We start from the raw sequence: 21,387 nt of genomic DNA, 5'->3' as shown, positions 1-21,387 counted from the left end.
CGCCGGCCGCTAGGGGACGCGGTAACCGGCGTTTCGCGGCGCGGAGGACAAAGAACTGTTTAAAAAAGCAGTCTGTTAAAAGGAAGCGCACAAAAGAGGCGTTGTTTGCAGAATGAAAGAGAAGCACTCATATCATTCTCAAGTGCTTAGTGCTGCATCGCTAAAACAATGCAAACTGGTTACTTAAATTTACAAAAACAACTCTGGAGTAAATTCATTAAAAGCGGACGGTCTCAGCGCATAGATTTATTCATATCAGAGCTTTACAAGATGTAGTAATTAACAGCGGTGAAAGTGTCGTTTACTTACTGAGGATTTAATACTACATGGATTAGGCTTCTTTAGATCCCATATTAAAAGGAAAACTTTCCCCCATACCTAAGGGGCTAAGCCGACCCTATCATTGTAATCCCGCCCACCGCCGGGACCCAGCATTTGCATGTAAAACACACAAGTCACGGGAAAACTTAATTATATCAAAATAACAAATACAGCAGAAAGCGGGATTCGAGGAAAGGGGAGAGATGCGTGTGGATGCGGCCGCGCAGGACTGGAAATGGGACTGCAGTCGGAAAAGTGGTGCTTTTTAGAAGTCGATGCAGGGGCTGCGGAGCCGACGAAGTCAGGAGAAAAGTTTGACCAAACTTTGAGCCCTTTTCTGTGGATGGGTGGGAGTGCAGCGGAACCGCGCAGCGGAAAGCGTAGAATGCGGCTTTCCCCCCCCTCTCGCACGGACTAATATCTAATTCACCCGTTTTCGCGTGAATAGCCGCCCCGCTGCTCTTTTTGCAATTTCCACGCACCGAGCGGTGGGTACATGGCTGTTTGAGGCAGTTTCCTGCACCAGCTCGGAAGAAGGATCGCCTTCAGCTATGGAATAGAAGGTGGGCAGAAACAAAAGGAGGACATGCACTATGGAGAAGAAGGTATCCGTGCACAGGAACGTCTCTTTCAAAAAGCTGGACAACTGGAGCGCCAACAGGACTGCTTCTGGAGCAGAGGATCAACAACACAAATCAAGCGACTCGGACGGGAGTGCCCTTCCCCCCCCGGTCTCCGCTCCCCCTCCAGCTCCAGATCCTCAGACCGCAGTGGAGAAAGCGCAGCCGTCGGCAGCGCCAAGAAAAGTTTCCAAGATTTCGGCGGCCGGGCTCCGAAGCGCAGATCTGCACAAAGGCTCCCCCCACGCAGTATCGCCCTCCATACGGCAGCTGTCGGTGAGGTTCAACAGAAGCTCGGACGTAGATACACGCCTGGAAGGGGCGCAGCTTTCGCGGAGAATACCCAGAGCAGACGCTGGGTATCTGGCGGCTCCCGACGCCGAGTTTGTGGCCACTTTAGCGGATGGTGTTCCGGAGCAGAGCTGCTCATCGTGTGACCCGGTTCCCGGTTCCTATCCCGAGAGAACTCAAAGACCGACGACTGACAGCACGGCGGATACGGTCAGGGGCGGAGGTAAGAGAGATCCTTTGCAAGTGCCCGCTGCCCCCCGCGATCCCAAATCTTTAAATTCGGGAAGAGACGCGTTTGCTGCCGGAACTGCGCCTTGCAGGGCGCACCGGGGATACTTTTCGACCCATGGCGAATTGTTTCATGTGGACCTGACGAACTGGCCAAGTGTGCCTAAAATTAGAGAACTGTTTGGGGACAGTAACAGGAAAAAGTACAGGTCCACTTCCGACGGCGACGAACCAAAACCTGCTAGTCACTGGGGCCCTGGGGTCCAGGATACGTTTCGACCGGACCACAGAGAAGGGCAAAACAGCCGGGTACACATTCGGCAGGAAGATAATGGTCCAGATCTTAATGCCCCCTCAGCTAAGGGAGGTGAGCACCTCCTGAGCTGCTTCCGGAGCCAATATCAGGGTCTGAACTCTCATTTTAAAACAAGACACTACTCAGACGAGGGACCGGACCCCCACGAGACCCGTGAAGAGAGTCGGGGCCCCAAGCCCGTTCCGCCGGCACCCCCGCCTCGCAGCAGCTCTGTGGCCCCCCGACTGCCAAGCTGTGTACTCTCACCGGGACGACAGCAGCACCCGCAGGAGCAGACACAGCCACTGGATAGCTTACATTCCTCGCATAGTTCCTGTAAACCACAGGCTGCCCCCTCTGTGGCACCAGCGCATTCGGGTCCCAGCTCGGGTGAGGAAGGTGAGGAGGAGGAAGGGTGTAGCCGGGGAAGCAGGGGAAGTCACTCATACGGACGTGCTGGGGCAGCTGTATCTTTCTCCCGAAACAAAAATGGCACCCGGGCCAGATCCCCAGGGAGGTCATCGGGCAGTGAGGAGGACAGCCCTGTGCCAGTAAGCCCCGGCAGAGACAACAGCAGGAGGAGATCCCTAAGGAGGAAGAAGAGGAGCAACAGTGGGGCGGGGCCGACCAAGGACTATGGGCAGTCGGACGACAGCGACGGGGTCCCTGTGATGGAGCCCGGCAAGCGATTCCAGCCCCCGGGGGATGGGGAGCATGTGGGGTGGCGCTCCGATAGGCCCAAAAGCAGGCATTGCTTGTCGGGGCAGCCCTGGGAGCGCCCTGGCAGGCTCTACAGGGGGGTTTCCGATGGGGTTACCCCCACCCCTGTGCCGGTGGTGTCCCGGGTGTCCAAAGTCAGCATCCCTTCCTTCAGCCCGTGTGGCTCCAGAAGCAGCAGCAGGTACTCCAGCACAGAGACGTTGAAGGATGAGGACCACTCATCTGCTGCCGGAGGTACCTCTGGGACATGCAAGGCCTTCCACGGCAACTTCACCATGTACAGGTCACCCAGCCTCGGCTATGGGGACAATTTCCCTCGTACCCGTGTCTGGTCCAGACCCCTGTTAACTACAGGTGGTGGTGAGAACACAGCCTCGGAGACTTGGGGTCTGCGTCGCGGCCTCAGCAGCGAGAAGGAGAAGCAGCGGATGTCCATGTCGAACCCAGACATCACCTCAGAGACACTCAGTCTGCTCAGCTTCCTCAAGACAGACCTGTCTGAGCTCAAGGTTCGAAAGAAAGGGCGTGTGGGCGCAGATCAGAACGAAGACGGGTGCAGATTAAACTCAGCCGCCTCCCCAGTGTATAAAATGGGGGCCAGGAGCCAGGGATCTGCACAGGGCCGCCTGTCCCTCAAGGACCTCACCGCCACCCTTCGACGTGCCAAGTCATTCACTTACTCTGACAAGCCACTAGGGCGGCGCTATTTCCCTGGTGTGACGGCGAAGAGGAGCAACTCAGAGCAGCACCTGGACATACCTGGGGATGGGGAGGCACTGGTGCCCGACAGGGAGGTACAAAGCGATGACTGCCAGAGGGACTACGACTACGAGGAACAGATGCCCACACCTCTGCAAGACCAATACATCCAGGAGGCACGACAGGTGATTCGGGACATCTGTCAGATGGGGGCTCGGGATGAGGATTTATTTGGGATGGATCGGGAGGACAATGAAAATTTCCAAAGAAAAGACGATGAAGAGAAAGAGGAGCAGGATGAACGGAGGAGTGGAGATGTAGCAGAGAAGGACACAGCCATGTCAGTTTCAGGAGAGATGCAAGACGGTGAGAAGCTTTCAGGAAAGGGGGGATCTGATGAGAATGTGTTTTATGACAAGTCCATGGATGAGTCATCCGGGCACGAGTCCAGCCTGACCGACGAAGGGATAGTGACTGAGCCCGAGACTGGCTCATGCAGAGCTTCGTCAGGCACAGACCTCCTGGGGCAAACGTTGACTGCATGGAGCCAATCGGGCCTGTACCAGGAGGGGCCACCAGAGTTGAAGCAGGAGAAGATTGTCCCAACGCCGGCAGTGAGGACGGAATATGAAGCCGTGGCAATCGTCAGTGAGCCAGGGCCTCACAAAGACACCAGCCCAGGGCCCCTAGAAACCCCCTCCACACCCAGCACCCTCCGTCGCAGGAGGAAGTTCTCCTCAACCGGGACCAACGGCTCGGACTCCAGCAACGGGAGTAATGGGGAGTCGAACGGGGAGGCGTACCGCTCCCTCAGTGACCCCATGCCGCACCGCCAGCGTTCCGTCCCTGAGGACGCAGAGAACTTTTCTGTGGACAGCAACCTCCTGGGCTCGCTGAACGCCAAGGCGGGCATCCAGGCACCGTGGGAGGGCACAGGCAGCGCTGCCAGTGACCTGTCGGTGTGCAGTGAGTCACCGCGGGACTACAGCACGCTCCTGCGCAGCATCGTACACGAGCCCGGCGCCATGGACAAGCTCGGCGATGACAAGGCCAACGGCAAGGCCGGCAAGAAGAAATCCTTCAGCGATCCGAGCCGGCGTGGTGAGCCAGCGGGGTCCGACGGACTAGGCTTTGTGGACTCCAGCGAGCCCATCAGTGAGTTAGAGCAGGCCATCCCACCCTCCAGCAGTGAGCCCATCTTGTCAGAGCAGCGGGACGAACTGGCGGAGCTGGGCGAGCGGCGGCACCACCGGGCGGACGGCAAGGCCTGGCCACACTCAGAGCATGTGCCACCCCCGGCCCCGGAACCCGCCCCCACCGGGGCAGCCCCCTGTCTCCCTTTCGACCCCAAGCTGGCAGAGGTACTGTCCCCCCGCATGGCGCGCCGTAGTTACAAGAAGAGAGGCTCTCGGGTACCGGCGGCACCACCACGGCAGACCAGCGACCCTGAGCAGTCTAGCACGCCACGGGGCAAACACGTACGGCACGCCAGCGAGCCCGCCACCTTCACGCCCATCGTGGCCCCAGAGGGACCCCCAGTCCCCCATCACAGTGTCCCCATCAGCGTCCCCACGCCAACCCGGCCCAAACTGTACCCGGCGGAGCAGACCCCCTCCCTGGAGGACGTCACCAAGCAGTATATCCTGGCGCTGAACGTCACAGAGACACCAGCTGGCCCTTCCATTGAGGGGTCCGGCTCTTTGCCCGGCACCCCAACCACTGGCGAACCCAAACCAAGGAAAGCTGCTGAGGACCTGGCCCCGGGGCCCCAGAAAACAGGCGAGGACCTGGCCCCAGGGCCCCAGAAGGCCAAAGTGGTGAGTCTGGGTGTCTCAATACCTTATGGGGCGGGGAGGGCCACAGTGGCTGTTTGTGTGCTTTCCTGTGTCTGCATTTTAAGAGTAAAGGGTGTTCTGGGCTCATTCATTCGTCATGGTTATTATGGGATGCTCTACTGGGGGGAGCTCCCCCCCTCCTCTGTTTTATCTAGGTGTCCCATGTCCTAGCCCGACATCAGCACATTTTTAGCATTACCTGTGCGTTGAACTGCTGCTGCGTTCAGTCCCACTGCTCCTTATCCGTGTTCTGTAAGCATTCAGGAAACGCCTTCCATGTTTAACTGTAATGTTGTCCCGTAAGTGTGGTGACTGAGCAGGAAGACATCAAGGTGGGGGGAGGGGGGATAATTAGTGGCTTGGCCTGGCTTCCACGTGGCAGCACACTGGGTGGGTGGGGGGGGGCAGTGGGCAAGGCAGAGTGTGCCAGGCCGGTGGATTTGGAAAGCAGGGTTGTTTCTAACCTTTGCGGGGGGGTGGGGGGGGGGGGGGGTAGCGTGCACTGTACTGTGTGTTTAGAGAAATGTGTCTCCCTGGGCCAGTGAGCAAGGACCCTGCCTGGGAGGAATCACCAGGCGGGGAAGGTTGCTGACTGTGTGTCTGCGTCTGTGCGTCTGTGTGTGTGTGGGTGTGTGTGTGTGTCTGTACGTCTATGTGTTTGTGTTTGTGTGTGTGTGTGTGTGTGTGTGTGTGTGTGTGTGTGTGCGTGTGCGTGCGTGCGTGTGCGTGCGTGCGTGCGTGCGTGCGTGCGCGTGCTTTCTGCTTTCCCATGGGGTCCCGCCTCTGTCCTCGGTATGCGGGCAGGTGACCAGATCTTACACAGCTTGAGTACGGGGCGCCCTGCTGACCCGTCAGAGTGACACCATCATGGCCCCACCCTCCTCTTCCTCATCCTCTTCCTCCTAATTGTCTCCTGTGTGAATAAGGCAGTTCCCTGGAGCTCTTACTCAGTCTCAATGTTCTGAGGTGTACGTTCATTATCCTCGTGAAATGTTTTTGTTTGGGCTGGGTGCTGTGAGTGTTACTACCTGTCCGTGGAGGGCAGGTGCAGCTGCACAGAGCTTGAATGGGAAGTAGACTCTTGTTTGAGGGCCGTGCCATGCCATGCCAGACTGTGCCATCCCAGGCTGTGCCATGCCATGCCTTGTTGTGCTATGCTGTGCCATGCCAGGCTGTGCCATCCCAGGCTGTGCCATGCCATGCCTTGTTGTGCTATGCTGTGCCATGCCAGGCTGTGCCATCCCAGGCTGTGCCATGTCATGCAGCCTGAATCCCAGTCTTCTGCCTAGTTTGCGCCCTTTTTCCTCATTTCCAGGGAGCCACGTGCACTTGCTACCTTAGGAATCCAGTGGTTAGCGCCACCTGCAGGCCCGTGAAGCGCCCAGCCATCCTCGCAGTGAATAATTGCAGGCCCGGGGAGTGATCATGTCCCCCAGCATACCGGTGATTTACGGTTATGTGTTTTGTCACTTAATAAACCGCGATGTGTGCGGTTCCTCTGCGGTCGAGACTAGAGCAGCTGCGTTCAGCGTGCCCTGATGGCCGGCGGTAGGAGCTCGCGAGGTACGTACCTGGATCAGCAGCCAAAATTCCAGCGTGCTTGTGGTTTGTTTGCCTCGTGCGGCAGAGTCCTCCTATCGGCGCCTTGCATACAAATAACACCTGTTTTCCAGTTAATAACCTAACTGGTGCCAAACCGTTGTTTCCCGGTTTCTACCGTTTAAGCCGATGGCTGTACGCACGTGTTTTTTTCGATTCCTGAGTGTCTTCTCCCCTTCAGGACGCTTTGTCCCCCGAGCCACTTTCTCGGGGTGTGACCGGGGGTGCCCGGGCATCCGCCTCGGCCCGGCTTTGACAGCTGTGCCTGGAGTGAGACTGTGCAGACAGGAAGTAGCTGTACAGAAACAGGAAGTTGTTGTGGTTACTATGAGTTGTGATAAAACCCAGCCTGCTTTCCGCCGACCCAGGACCCCACAGCAGCTCGCCAGCTCCCATCTGGCTGCCGATGGATTGCGGCCCACAAGTTGATTTGTTTGTGCTCGTCGGGGACACCGATGCTACCCACTGCTGTCAGTTTGCGTCACAACCTGGACTTTGATGTCCTGCGCTGCGGAGGAGACCCGTCTGCCAGGGGCTGTGTTTAGCTTAAGGCGAATATAAATAATCGGGAAACGGAGCCCCTCTGTCCACATGAGCCAGAGCGCGAGGCGAGATGTGGATGCTGTTCTCTCTCGGTGTCCGTATCGTGCTGCCAGTCTGGGCTGGAGGTGACACGTCACTCCTTTCCAGGAATGAGATTAATCTTAATGTGACACTGGCAGAAGTACAGCTACGTTGGAGTGCATGTTTTTCTTTAATTGCCCATTATTCCGTGTACACACACATTCAGCAAAGCCTGGGGGCAGAACGCAGGGTCGTCCTTCCCCCCAGGGCATTCAAGGGCCCAGCGGAGTCGTCGCTACATGGCTGAGCACAAGATTCAAACCAGCAACCTTCCAATGGCAGGCAAGACCGTCTGCCCATTTAGGGAGGGTGTGTCGTGTGTTTTTATGCTTTTAGGGTGACGCGTTCTCATGTCACCCATACGGACACGTGGCCAGGGGTGTCCATTCTCACGGCCTTTTTGTTTTCGTGGCTGTACTGAGACCGGTCACCTACAGTGAGCTCATCTCGTCGTCTCTGCTGTCACCGTCTGAGCTGGTGTGAAACCGGCTATTTAAACCCAGATGTTATGGAAGAGAGGGGTGATCAGACCAAGGTGGCCTCTGCAGTCATGAGGCAGTGGTGTGTGGCCATGACCCACACCAACCCCCCCTTCCCCCCTCCCCCCGCTGTTCTCCCTTCTCTCCTCCCTCCCTCTCTTGCTCCCGTCTTCCCTCTCCGTAGCCACTGCTCCCAAACAGGAAGCATAGTATGGAGATGAAGTCATCTCCTTCAGGCTCAATGAAATGAGATTCAGCTCAGAGATCAGGTATATGTGCAGGGGGGCCAGTGGGGGGGTTGTTTTCACTTTAGTGAGCAGCAGGAATGTCGTCCGTTGTCCGACTCCCTTCGCCTGTTGCATAATGACCCCCAACTCCTCCGAGGAACCCGGTAGCTGGTTGGGTTGGTGTGCGGGGGGGTCCAGGATAACCTTCCTCCATACTGTAGACCACTGAAAATTGGGTGGGGGCAGATGTCATGCCCTCCGCGTTTTTCATTTGCTTCTTATGACAGATTAAATAAGATTCCTTGAGGGAGGAGTCACCCTCCAGTTGGCTTTTGTCTCCCCCCCCCCCCCCCACTTTGTCCTGCACGGGGGGTTCATAGCAGGCCCTCCCCCTCTCTCTGTCTCAGAACAAATGTGAGGCCTGCATATACCATACCAGTTCTTCCTGAGTGCAACATATCTGCCAAGTGGGGACCCCAAAGGACGGGGGGGGCAGCGTAGACGCTCACAGGTTGCCACAGCGACACATCCACCTCTCGCTTGTCGCTGGTCTATTCCTCCAAACCGTCTTCCGGAATCTCGTCCTTTAACCTGTTTGGGGGAGTGTTACGGACTGGGAGACATGAAAGGCAGGCTGCCGTTTCCCAGCATGCCAGGCGGGCAGGGTCTGTCGCCTGGGGTGATCACGCGGACCGACGATCAAGCTGACTAAGTGGTTTCTGGCCGGGCAGATCCCAAACAGACCTCAACAAAGCAGAGCAGATCCCTCTGAGCAGATGCTCTGTATGGGTGACAGATGTGATTATGCCTCACCCAGCCCCCCTGGAAGGGCCGGGCACGGCATGTCATATGAATTTTCCATTGGGGTTTCGAGATTTGCTTAGACCTTCTTAGGATCTTCTGCCTGTCAGACTGGGATAACACTGTGTGTCCCCCCCCAATCTCGCGTGATTGTGCGGGTGTTTCCTATACGCCTGCTCTGCCTACCTGACAGGATCTTTCGGGGGGTGTCCGACAGCTTCATTTTGATATCTATCCACTGAGCTGGTTCAAGGTCGAAACAGAAATAACTGTTTTGTGTCTGATGTGACCCTGAAGGATAGTGTTGAGTGGAGGGGACGAGGACTTGACCGCCTTCTGGCTGCGGTGACAGCGCTGTCCCTCTGTTTGGGAACGAAGCCCGAGAGGCAGGCCACGTCCCCGTCCTTGGGCCCATTTGTACCAGAGCCCATGCAAAGCCACCCGTCTGACTCACTTGACATTTCACACGTTCTGAAGACCCTTTGTGTGGCGTGTCGCACGCGGAGACCCAGGCCTGCGGGCAGAATGCCCCGCGTGTGGGTGCTTCGGGGCTGACGGCATTCGTGTGTTTGATCCACACGCAGGCTGCTTTGTCTCTCTGCTTATCCCCCAGTGCTCGGGGGGGGGGGGGGCTCTGGTTTATGTGGAGGTGTTGCCATTTGTCATAAATAGACATCCCCCTTTGCGGTTCCTAGAGGAAGGGGGAATGAGGAAACGTTTGGGGACCACCTACCGCCCCCCAGCCCCAAAGTCCTCTGACTGCAACCATGAGAACGGGGGGAAGCAGTCATCGTTTCCCATGGTACCCCTGGCTGAGGTCCAGAAGGGCTGTGTGTGTGTGTGTGTGTGTGTGTGTGTGTGTTTACAGTATCTGTTGCTCTTCTCCCGGAAATGCATCGATGGGCGGTATTGTGCAGAATGGCAGAAATTACACACACATGCATCCTGGGAGCACTTCCTGTCTCCCCCTGTAGCCCGCGGGGGGGTAGCCATCTTCTGACAGGCAGCTGTTAGTCGCGCCTGCTGTTACGTTTCAGTTTCTGGACTCGCCTGGGTTTGGGGTTCTGGCCCGCTGCCGCTTGGCGTGAGCAACCCGGGTTTCTCAGAAAACTTCCTGTTGTTTTTGGGGCCTGAACAACACAAATGTTTTATCTCTGTGGGTGTAAGAGGCCTGTGTGCTTTTGTGTCTGTGGGCCTCCGAATTGGTCTGTGTTTTACTGAACTGAGGGTACTGGTACGACACGCTGGTGCCGACACCCACCCTGCTGAGGCTTCGTCTGGCGTGAGGTGACGGTGGTGACCCATATTCGGGGCGTTTTGCTGTTTAGTCACTGCCGTGTTCCCGCCCCCTCTTGCACCCGTCTTTGACTGATTCCACGCTCAGTTTGTCATCTATACCCTCATATGCCGTCTGCCAGTGGCCCAAAAGCCTGTTAAGCCCTGCCCCTTGGAAAGTGCCAGTCTCGGTGACGTGACTCACACTGGCACTGCAGTGAGTCTGTGTGCAGTCTGGTCTCTTGGTTTTCTGATCGATCTGATCGATCTCCTCTTGCGGCCTCCGCAAATGTCCACCCTCTGCTCCAATTTCTCAGTGCCACCTGGCCCACTCGTTGGTGCCATCCAGTCCACTCATTAGTGCCACCCTGCCCACTCGTTAATGCCATCCAGTCCACTCATTAGTGCCACCCTGCCCACTCGTTAATGCCATCCAGTCCACTCATTAGTGCCACCCTGCCCACTCGTTAATGCCATCCAGTCCACTCATTAGTGCCACCCTGCCCACTCGTTAATGCCATCCAGTCCACTCATTAGTGCCACCCTGCCCACTCGTTAATGCCATCCAGTCCACTCATTAGTGCCACCCTGCCCACTCGTTAATGCCATCCAGTCCACTCATTAGTGCCACCCTGCCCACTCGTTAATGCCATCCAGTCCACTCATTAGTGCCACCCTGCCCACTCGTTAATGCCATCCAGTCCACTCATTAGTGCCACCCTGCCCACTCGTTAATGCCATACAGTCCACTCATTAGTGCCACCCTGCCCACTCGTTAATGCCATCCAGTCCACTCATTAGTGCCACCCTGCCCACTCGTTAATGCCATCCAGTCCACTCATTAGTGCCACCCTGCCCACTCGTTAGTGCCATCCTGTTACCTCATTAATGCCACCCTGCCCACTCGTTAGTGCCATCCTGTTACCTCATTAGTGCCATCCTGCCCACTCGTTAGTGCCATCCTGTTACCTCATTAGTGCCACCCTGCCCACTCATTAGTGCCACCCTGCCGATACATTAGTATACCCTACTGACTCATTAGTGCCACCCTGCTACACCCATCATTGTGAAAAATGCGGCCATCCAGCCTTTATCCGCCGCCGCTGCTGTGTGTGTACGCTGATTTTAGGATACCTTATCGTTTCTTTGTCCTGCGTCACTGCATGTTTTACCCTGCAGAGTGAAGCCCCTTTGGGAATTACAAGGGAACCGGTGTTCTGCCTGGGATCCTCGCGCCATGTGTGTTTATTTTGTGTGTACGCACTGTATTCTGCCTGCCTGTGCATGTCCCAGTGACCTCCACGCACTGCGCACCTTTCTGAGTGCTGACGCAGGGTTTCCTAAGTGACCAGTGGCATAACATGGCAGGTATTCTCTTTCACCACCTTTGGCCTAAAAGCAGAGGCGCCCCCTTCTGGTCGGATTTTGGGGTTCCACTCTTACCCCAGGGCTCCTCCCATCCCATGCAGCAATAACGGTCCAGGCTGAAAAGCAGCGAGTCCTCTTTGCAAGCTACAAAAAGAGGCCGCCTGCCCCCTTCCCGCACAGAGTGGCCAGTGTAGGTGGACTTGAGCAGGGAGTCTTTGCTGTCTTTTGCTTTGAGTTTGTTTGCGTTCTTGGCTGTCTGAGGGCATCACGGGAGGATGAGGCCGGGTGAGAAGCAAGGCAGGTGATTCGTGAACATAGGGATGGGGTTCCTGTGTGATACAGTCTCTTCCTCCTCCTCTTCGCCTGTCTACAGTGTCCTTCGTGAGTTTGCGTCTTTTGGCTCTCATCTCTGACCTGCTAGACCGTATCGTGGTATGTGCCATGGTCCAGCATTCCCGGCACCATTGTTGCATTCTCCAGCGTTCCCATCCCGCACGCCACGTGACTGCCCTGCCGTGTCACGTGCTTTGCGAAGGAAGTGGCCGGAAGTCACAGGACGCAGCCGGTCAGCCGCCCTGGTTGGTGGCCTTTGCTTTATACCCATAAGGCCTTGCTGTAGCTGGGTGGGAAAAAGGAGCCTCTCGCTCTGTGAAAGCTGGGAAAGTGCCCCAGGCCCCTTTGGGCCGCTCTCCTTCCGCCTCCTACCCCCCTGTGGGATATCGCCCCCCTCCCAGACTTTGGTCTCTCCATCTCTCTCTCTCTCTCTGTCTCTCTCACTTTCCTTTGCATTGGTCCCCTCAACAGAAATAGCCAAGCAAATACAGCTAAAATAACACAGGATGTTGAGGGCTGCTTCTCTCCCCTTGCCCGCCACCCCTGCTCCTCCCGTGCACCCCCTTTTTATGCGTCGACCCCGTTTAAAGACCGTTATATTTAGACTTCCTGATTTTATCGCATCCTCACTGTGAACACACCCAATTGCATGTTGCATGCGGCGTTGCTCCCTGGCAACCTATAATTAACTGTTTAGGAAGGGGGCGCCAGCGAGATGGATCGGAGCGGGTCAGAACTGTCCTCAGGCTGGCTGTGGCAGAAGAGATGCGATCTCTCGCTGCCCTGGGCCTAAGCCACTGGTGTAGGTAGCGGGATCGATGCCCAGTCATGAGAGCGGCTGTTTGTGTGGCCGGTACCCCAGGCCATAGTGCCGGGTGATTTCTCAGTGGAGTGAAGCTTGTCCCGGCAGCGCACCCTAACCAGCAAGTGCCCGTTCGGGACTCTCTGCCGTTTTTATCGCCCGTTTCAAGTGTCCAAGCGAATGTAGCCTAGGCACTGAGACACTGTGGGTGGTGGGCGGGGCCTCGCTGGAAGACGTCCCCCTTGGGGAATGCTGGCCCCTCCCCTCCTATCTTTCAGGAAGTCTTTGTCATAATGTAGTCATGGTTCCCCCGGACAGAGATGATGACGTCATTCCCTGGCCTGAGGCTCAGTATGTTTCCCCGCTGGGGTGACGTACTTTCGGGCCGGTTCCGAAGATGACGTTCTAGGACTGTCTCACTCAGCAGCATAGGCGTGCTCACAAGAGCCCTGGCCGGCACTGGCTCGCACGCCCATGTCCGGACAACTGCCTGGGGTGTCCACACTCCTGTGAAAGTGGAGATCAAGGTGGTGGGGGGGGGGGGGGTCAGGCAAGTCTCATGTCAGCTAGAGAGAGGCTGAACCTGCCGATCCGCTCTTCCCTGCCGCCACGCTCCTTCCGGAACACTGTAAGCATCCCGTCCATTAATCACTGAGTATTTTTATCCCCCGGATTCCTGTTTGTCCTGAACCTGACATCTGTTTTTCATTTTCCCGCCATGGCAGCCATTCCTTAAAAGAGAAAGTGTGGGATTGGGGGGGGGGGTGGGCTGCCCACACGGAACAGTGCCAAGCGTGTCGTGCGAGAGTGTTTGTCTGTGTGAATGGCATAATGGTGACAACAGTAACCAGGAACGTGCATGATTCACAGAGCAGCCCTCGACTGTGAGGGACGTCGGTCACATGGGTCGACCCCGACATTTTGGGTTTGAAGAGCGGGTCCCCTACCCCACCCCACCCCACCTGAACCTTAACTGCCATCCTACAGTCCCAACACTGCACTGTGACCCCGCCCTTCACGGACCATGTGACTCAAACTTCTTGCTTGGGGGGGGGGGGGGTAGCCACACTGCAGCGTGACTTTGAGACTGGGTGGGGGTAGTCAGACCCCCTGCTGAGAGGCAGGCATGATCTGGTTAAACAGTAATTACATAAGGTGGGGGGTGACGAGTACGACAGCAGTATCTCATTCTCAAGCTTCCTGGCGTAAAGGAGTTAAATTCGTGTGAAATGTCTACCCTAGAGCCACACGGGGGTGTCACACCATCAAACAGGTCTTGGGGGGGGTTTGTTGGTAATGATTTATGAGCTCACCCCCCCCCCGTCCTGTGAACCATTAAAGGCTGTTACTGTCCTGCTTCGTGATGTTATATGCAGGGACCTGGGCCCTGCCTGAAACCGGCACCGAGGCTGGGAGTCGCCGCGGGGATTGGCGGCACTGCCCGGCGGCACTGCCCGGCGTTTCCGCACCCATCACTCTGCATCTGTGGGATCCTTCCGTATATAGATACAGGCTGCGGCCTGCTGCTGTTGACTCTGTGGTAACCATAGTGAACAACGGTTAAGGAATTTAGGAGGGAAGGGCTTAATTTAGTGAGCTGTGTATGTCCCTATAAATAGGAGGGTGAACGGGATGGCCATGAGAATTACTCTCCATCCCAAGAAAAAAAAAAAACAACAAACTTTTCCGTCCTGGAGGCTATGAGAACTAACGGTGGCCTGATGGAGGAATATTCCATCTTCACAGTCTCGCCTCCCTCCTTTCTTCAGCTGCTCCCTGCCCCTTTTGGTCATTCCCTGTTAATATCTGCTAGAACGTGAAGCTTACTTAGATGTTCCAGATGAACAACCGGACACCTCACATAGCTGAGTGACAGGGTCGCTTTATGGTCGCCGCCTGACAGGGACCAGTGTGGCGTAAGGAGCAGCATCGCGGTGACTGAGGGTCCGTTAGTACGCTGCAGACTTCAGGACCGGGGCTTCCGGAACCTTCTGCTGGAGACGTTCTTAGCATCCATCCTAACCTCGTTCGCAGAGCCTGCTTTCAGCATCGCTTTCTGGCGGAACTAGAATTTCTGCACTTCTGTTACTCTGGGCTGAAAGCAGAGCGTCTTGGTGGTGAGGTAACAGTGACACCCTGGGTCAGACTGGACCCCGAAGCTGAGGAAGCCTGCGTTTATGGAGCCTCACTGCTGATATCCGCCCCAGTGCTGCTTCTATTCATGCCGACGTTTCCGTTTGCTGCGTCAGTGACCGGCGTCTGCGTTCCAGCCCTGCTGACCCAAATGCATTAGCTTGACTGCTTTTTGTTTGCATTCGGTTTCGATTTCGGGATCCAGAGGGACGAGCCTGGGACGCGCGGGCAGGCGGGCAGGTTCTGATAAGGCCTGCTGACGGATGGGGGCCTGTGATCTAATCTCCCGTCGCGCAGTGCCACGGCGCTAGAGACCCTTCCATATTTGGTGAGGGAGCAGTAGGCTCTGGGGTGGAGAGCTTCCCCTCATCGCGTTCATTTTAGCTGCTCGGCGCTCATGTGTGACGGGGTCCCTGGTGACCCAGCTGGGAGATGACTGGCTTTTTTGATCAGAAGTCCATACGCTTCAACTGTAGAATCCTTCAGTTGCTCATATTGTCCTAAGACTCATTTTACATTCTTTTTTTTTTTTATTTATGTGGCAGATGCTTTTATCCAAACGTGTGTGTGTGTGTATGTATGTATGTATGTATGTATGTATGTATGTATGTATGTATGTGTATATATATATTTTGTGAAAGCAGGGTCAGACAGTCCCTGGAGCAATTGGGGGTTAAGGGCCACACTCAAGGGCCCCACAGTGACATCACTCTGCAAATCCTGGGATTCAAACTAACGACCTTCTGATCTCAGGCGCAGCATCCTAACTCACTGGGCCCCCACGCTGCCCCCTAGCTGTCATATGCTCCATTTTAGGTGTCATTCTGGATGCTTCCGTAACACGTTCTGGGACCTGTCAGACATGCTGGTCATTCACACCAGCTCTTGTCACGTGATACATCTTTCGGATCTGGATACCCGGATCTCAAGAGAGTTTCTCAGGCTACTGCACTTACTGTGACGTTTTCTGGGCTTGACGTACACGTTCGTCCAGAATCGATGGAAACGGTTCCTCCTCCTGTTTCGTTACCAACTGCCTTCACGTAAACTGGATCTAATCCCGCTTTCAGCTGCCTTCAGAGAAATTTCCAGTGACACTCCATTATTTCTAACCTCTCAGCGGGAGGAATGTGAACTTGGACTATTTGCCGTGCAACATTTTGAACCAAATATAGCGATGGGCATTTTTTTCAGCCGAGGCTGTGCTTTTTGGCCGCTGCTGCTGTTCTGTTTTGGAAACGTGCAGGTATAAGAGGGTGGTGGTGGGGGGGGGGGGTGCGGGCAGCTTGCCTGGCTCCGGAGCGTCAGCACTGGATTGTGTGACCCCCTTTTTTCGTAATTCCTGCAAAGCCCCCCCCCCCCTCCCCGAATACCTTCACTGACAAGCGCATCCAGCCTTTTGTTTTTTAATGGGGGGAGGGCCAGCGTTTTTTAAACGGTTTTTCCCCTGCGCTCCCAGAAGCTTCCGAGATTTTCTCGGGATGCCGAGCGAGCCGGTGTCGGCCCTTTTTTAGTAATGTGCCTTGAAGTCTGGCCTCTTCCGCGTGACCCGCTGCCCTCTGTCCCTGCCCCTCAGCGTGGCTACAGGTAGCCTTTCCAAGCTGCTTGGGTTCTGCCTCGACGGTGGAATGGCTGAAAACAAAGCTTTTTGATGATAATTGATACCTTTCAATTTGGCTCCTGCTTGTCAGCCCAAACGCTGACGACTGCCGGCTCTAAACCGGCGTTATGGACGGCGGTGACCCAAGGCCCGGCTGTACGGCCCGGTAATGGTGCTCTCCGCCTTCCCTCCTGGCAGGTATGTTTTCAGCTGTTTATCTTACATGCATTACCTTGGCCTCATATTTCATCTTGCTGGGAGGCCAGCATGGGGGGGTGGGGGCTCGTGGTTCGCGTCATGCTGGGCCTGTCCGCTTCTGGATCTTTCACGAGGGCTGTTGGGGTCAGTGGGCCCACCTCTGTTGCCTTATGGTGGCGGGGACGGGGTGGGGGGGGGGGGGAACGCTCCCAAGGAGAGTAAGATTAAAGCTCGTCGAGCCGCTGACGAGCGCATGGAGATGTCCGCTTGTGTTATCGCACCAGAACTTTCCATATGATCTTCGCTTAGGCCTGCTGAGAGGTTAGGAAACAACAGAAGTTATTGTGAAGAATGAGGCATGTTTGACTCATTCGGTGGTTAAGTGCAGTGCAGCTAAGTCCCAGCTTTGAGACATGCTCCTGCATGGTCAGAAAAACAGCTTCTCCTGCAACTTTATTCATAGTGCGGAGATTATCTCCAGATCCCAGAGTCTGCTTCAGAGCCACTGCCAAAGGAGAATTTACCATTGTTTATCCAGCTCAAGTCTGTTTTATTAAGGCAGCCATCCAAAAATGTCCTGATTTTATTTTTCAGAGCTCTGATTGTGTTCCAGAACTCTGCTTATGTACCAGAATGCGGCTTGTGTTCCAGAACTAGGTTGAGAAGTATGTTTTCTCGACAGCATATATTATGCTCCATACTGATGCCAATGTCTCCACAAAACAAGCAGCAAACTAAGTACCCAGAAAGGGAAATAGGTGGCTGTGGAGTCCAAGTAAATGGCCGCGTTGTTGACATGAGACAAGACTCTCTCAGATTGCAGTGTGCAGAGGCGGCGGGGGGGAAGGGTTCTTCTGAGGAATCGGCCTTGTCTTTTCACAATGTGGACATTGTGGCCTGCTGTGCAGAGCGAGATGGACCTGCTCTCCATGTGGGAGTGGGGGGGTCTTAGGTTAAGGGAGGCCCTTTGGGGCCCTGGAGGTGGAGTCACCGTTTAGCCAGCCTGCCCCCCCAGCCAGAATGCAGCGAGTCCTCTTGTCTCCTTCAGAGATGTCAAAGGTCCGTCTGTGTCGGCCTGTCCCCGTCGCGTCGTGCTGATTTACATTACAGGAGCTGACCTGTGTTGTATTGTGCTGGGAACGTTGAAGGCATCAAAGGGGTGGAAGTCAGTAAATCACGGCACAGAAATGCCTTCCCTTTCCAAGCCCCCCCCCCAGATGAGAAGCAGCTAAGGAAGGGTGGTGGTCCGAGGAACAGGCTGGATTGAAACGTGGGAATCGAAGGCTAAAAATGGCTCCGGTTTGCTGTCTACTCTGCATCGGGTGGCCCTGCAGGGCAGCGGAAGTGTGAAACAGCTGCTGTTCACATCAAAGCCTCTGGGGTCCCGGAAGCTCTGCTTCTCTCTGCTCTGGGTCGGGATTTCGAGGTGACTGTGGGGAAACAGACTCCATTGGCAGACCGTCGGCCTTCCCCACGATGCCTTTCACCTGCAGCGTTCCCTGAAAGGGCACGTTGGTGTCGCCGGATTGGTCGGCTATTTCTGACTCGCTTTGGTTCGCCGTCACCCGGGGAAGTGACCTTTTCAGTGACGCACACTTTGACAGGTCACAACACCGACGGGCGGTCGCCTGCCTTCAAAGGGGGGGCGCAGCAGGCAGGGGTCCACATCAGAGGGTTAAAAGCAGACCTTAAAGAAAGGATACGTTCCTTTGTACTGGGGGGGGGGGCGGCAAATTTTTTTCCACAAGACACATTTTGAATATTGTCGGAAATGTCAGGAGTTGCAGCTGCGTTGTTCACAAGCATGGCCCATAGGGGGCGCACATGAGATGGGGCCCTGCTCACTTCAGCCACTTTGTCTTCAAACATAAGCTGGGCTCGCCGGATATCACATAGGGCAGGACCAGGGGGGGTGCCGTCAGGGAGATCAAAGGGCACGGGTCAGGTGGTCCGCATAAGGTATGGGGGGGTGCATCGCAGGTCCTCTTCATCCATTCCGATCATTATCCAGCCAGAGGATGTGCTGTGTTGGGCCTGCGTCTGATTGCCCTTCTGAGCCTTCAGCTTGAACCTGCCTCCCATCAACCTTCTGCCTTACTTCTGAATTTTGGGGGGGGGGGGGGGGGAGCATAGATGGCAACTGCAAGGATCATTCATGGGTTTGCTGCCAGGAGAGTCGCATTCCATTCACGCTTGGGGTGGGTGCCCTGAGATCCCTCATGCAGGACGGGGCGGGGGGGGCATGTGCCTCTAGGTGGTGGGACACTGCCTCCAGTGCCCCCCCCACACTGATAAAGCGTTCAAAGGCCCTTTGGTTCCACCTGCCAAAAAATGTGGCATTTTCTCACTTTCGCTACATTTAAGGCGTGCTTTTGTATTTGCGGCAAGCCGCTGTAATCCGGGAAAAACGCGGAATGCGGCAAGCGGCGACTCCCGCTCTTTCCGATTAATGAAATTCCCGCCGGCGGTACGTGGCGGGTGTGTGACTGACCTCCACACCGACGCTCGGCCCCCTCTGGCCACAGTTTGACTGAATTCCATTAAGATGTTTCTGTGGTAACCGTGGTAACCGGTGTCACATAGCAACCTGCCGTGCAGTGGCAGACGAGTGCCTCGCCAAGTCTCAGCACTGGCAGTGGAATGTTCGGGGGGGTGGGGGGTTGGTGTGGTGGAGACACAGAGCCAGTGAACCTTCATCTCGGGAAGGTCCCATTTTGTGAAGTAACTTTTTTTTTTTTTTCACAGTTGCATGTCCCCTGCTCCTGTTGTGGGAGAGGGGACATTTCAGTTTAGCAGTGACGTCCAGTGACTGTGGGGGGGGGGCCCTCGATGACACCTCACAATGTGCCAGGCTGTCGGGACTCGCTGACTCTGCAGATATGCCACAAGACAGTCAGCGGGATTCTTAGTGGCCATCTGTGGAAAAGCACAGAAATGGCAGTAACGACCTTGCGGGGGGCAGGTATGGGGGAGGCTGGTGTTCATGCTCTGGGTGACATAGAGGATGGAGCCCGACACACACACGTGTGTGTGTGTGTGTGTGTGTATGTGTGTGTGTGTGTGTGTGTGTGTGTGTGTCTCTGCATGTCTCCGTAAGTCTGTTTGCCTGCACGGGTCCCACAGCCAAGCAGAGCTGGAAAGTGACACCGTCCAGGTGCGCGTTCCACCCCCCTCCCCTTCACCCCACCCTGCTTTCCAAAAATCCTGTCGGTTCTCCGCCCAGATCTCGTGTCTCTGTGTTCCTATGGCCCTACCTGTGAGGCACAGGGCGTGGATGATCTCACCTTTCAGAAAAGGGCAGCCTGGTGCACAAGAGCCCCCCCTTCTGAACTCAGAACTGAAGTATCCAGCCGTGCTGCGGCCCCTGAGCCAGCCTGGAAGCTGGAGTCCAGCGGGGGGGTGTTGCCCCCAGAGCCGGCATTGTGGGGAATCTCCTGTCTCTGTGACCTTAATTTACATCCCAGCCTACTCCTCCCGTCTCTCTCTGCTGCCTGACCTTTGCGTTCCTGTTGTAAGGACCGAATTTGTATTTCAGGTTGACCGCACCTGATCAATTAAACATTTAAAAGTAACTCTTCGTCTGCGCAGTCTTGGCAATTCTTCCAGCACCCGTGCAGGTTTTGACTCTCGGATTCAGTCAGCCTGCCTAGTTGCCATGGGAACAGATGGATGCAAAGATTCCGTGTTGCCTGATTGGGAGGTTCTATGTTATGAGAACAGAGGGATCTGGCAAAGGGGCTCTGCTGTGGAAGGTGGGACCTGGTCCACGGCCTGGAATCCCTTTAGATGTGAAGGTGGCTGGATCCTACGAAGGAGAGGGATTACCAGAGAATCCCACTCGACTTGAAACTCCAGTGGTTTGAAACTGCAGAGACCATTTAATGGTTCACTTTTTACAGTAAAGCACATAAGTGGTTTTGGGCAGGATTTGGGGAAAAGTTTCTTTAGTGCAGCTTATTAAACGCCTGCTAGAGGAGTCAATTAGTGACATTTATGGCCTGACCGGTTTATAATGCAGTGGGTAATCTGTTAAATGCTGGGAGCCAGTTTGTTGGAGTGAGAATGCGTACCTTCCCTGACACAGGGGTGTCTGGTCCAAATGGTCCTGGGGGTAACGGCACCGCTAAGTGGCTTAGGGATAAACGGAGCCCGGTTGGGGTTGGCGTTCGGGTCAGTGAGGTCAGTGATTACACTTCGGACGAGACCGTGAAGGGACGGTGCGGATGGTAGGCGAGCCCGGCCGTCCCCGAGTACGTGTGCGTGTCATGGCGATAACATGGCGATCGCTGAGCTCCCGGGGGGGACGAAAGGGTGGTCACCACGCAGGCAGACATTCCTCGCTGCTGGCCGCTAAAAATAGGCCTGTGTTTGCGATGGAGCCTCGGCGGGAATTTCCGGTGTGGGGCTGGATGTCGCTGAGGGCAGGCCGCCCCACTCTCGTTAGCGCTGACGGGGATCTGGCCCGCAGGGCTTCTTGGGAAGCGGCTTCGAGGACGGGGGAGGCCCGGCCAGCAGCCCCCCCCCAAGCTGCCCTGCCTGTAGTATTAACTGTGTTTCCAGCAACTGATTCACTCATCAGCTCCTCCCTCCCAGTCAGCTGATTGGTCGAACCACCTTCCACTTTGAGGCGCGGTTTGGATCCCGGTTCCCGAGCCGTCGGAGGTTCAGGTTCGAGAGACCTGCCCGCTGCCACAGGGTGGCATCTCAGCTGACCAGGCTCTGGTATCCTACCGGTACCCGTGCAGGTGGCAGGTCCGTGGCCATGTCCCCCCACAACCCCCCCCCCCCATCTTAGGTTGCCCTCTTCCGTCATCCTCATCCTCAGGGTGTCGACCGGAGTGCAGGGCTGAGGCGCTGTTGTGTAATTCTGTTTTTGGGACTTTCTTGATCTGATAATGATAATGATTTCATTCCACCGCTTGCATTCTCTCTCTCTCTC

The 21,387-nt window shown here is 55.8% G+C and overlaps 1 protein-coding gene across 4 annotated transcripts in view; it reads left to right on the top strand.

The window, feature by feature from the left end:
• The first annotated feature begins 101 nt into the window (after positions 1–101).
• LOC111833803 (rho guanine nucleotide exchange factor 17) overlaps positions 102–21,387 on the top strand; it is a 42,611-nt gene continuing 21,325 nt past the window's right edge. For 3 of the 4 annotated variants that reach the window (XM_072701417.1, XM_023792410.2, XM_023792411.2), the window contains exon 1: positions 103–4,991. In XM_072701417.1, the coding sequence (XP_072557518.1) occupies positions 915–4,991 (4,077 nt within the window). In that variant the 5' untranslated portion in view covers positions 103–914. Of the gene's footprint in view, positions 4,992–21,387 lie in introns of all 4 variants that reach the window. The other variant, XM_023792409.2, reaches the window with a different exon arrangement.

Source organism: Paramormyrops kingsleyae, chromosome 17 (assembly GCF_048594095.1).
Source record: "Paramormyrops kingsleyae isolate MSU_618 chromosome 17, PKINGS_0.4, whole genome shotgun sequence".
NCBI classification, from domain to species: domain Eukaryota; kingdom Metazoa; phylum Chordata; class Actinopteri; order Osteoglossiformes; family Mormyridae; genus Paramormyrops; species Paramormyrops kingsleyae.
This window is presented reverse-complemented; position numbering and strand designations above follow the sequence as displayed.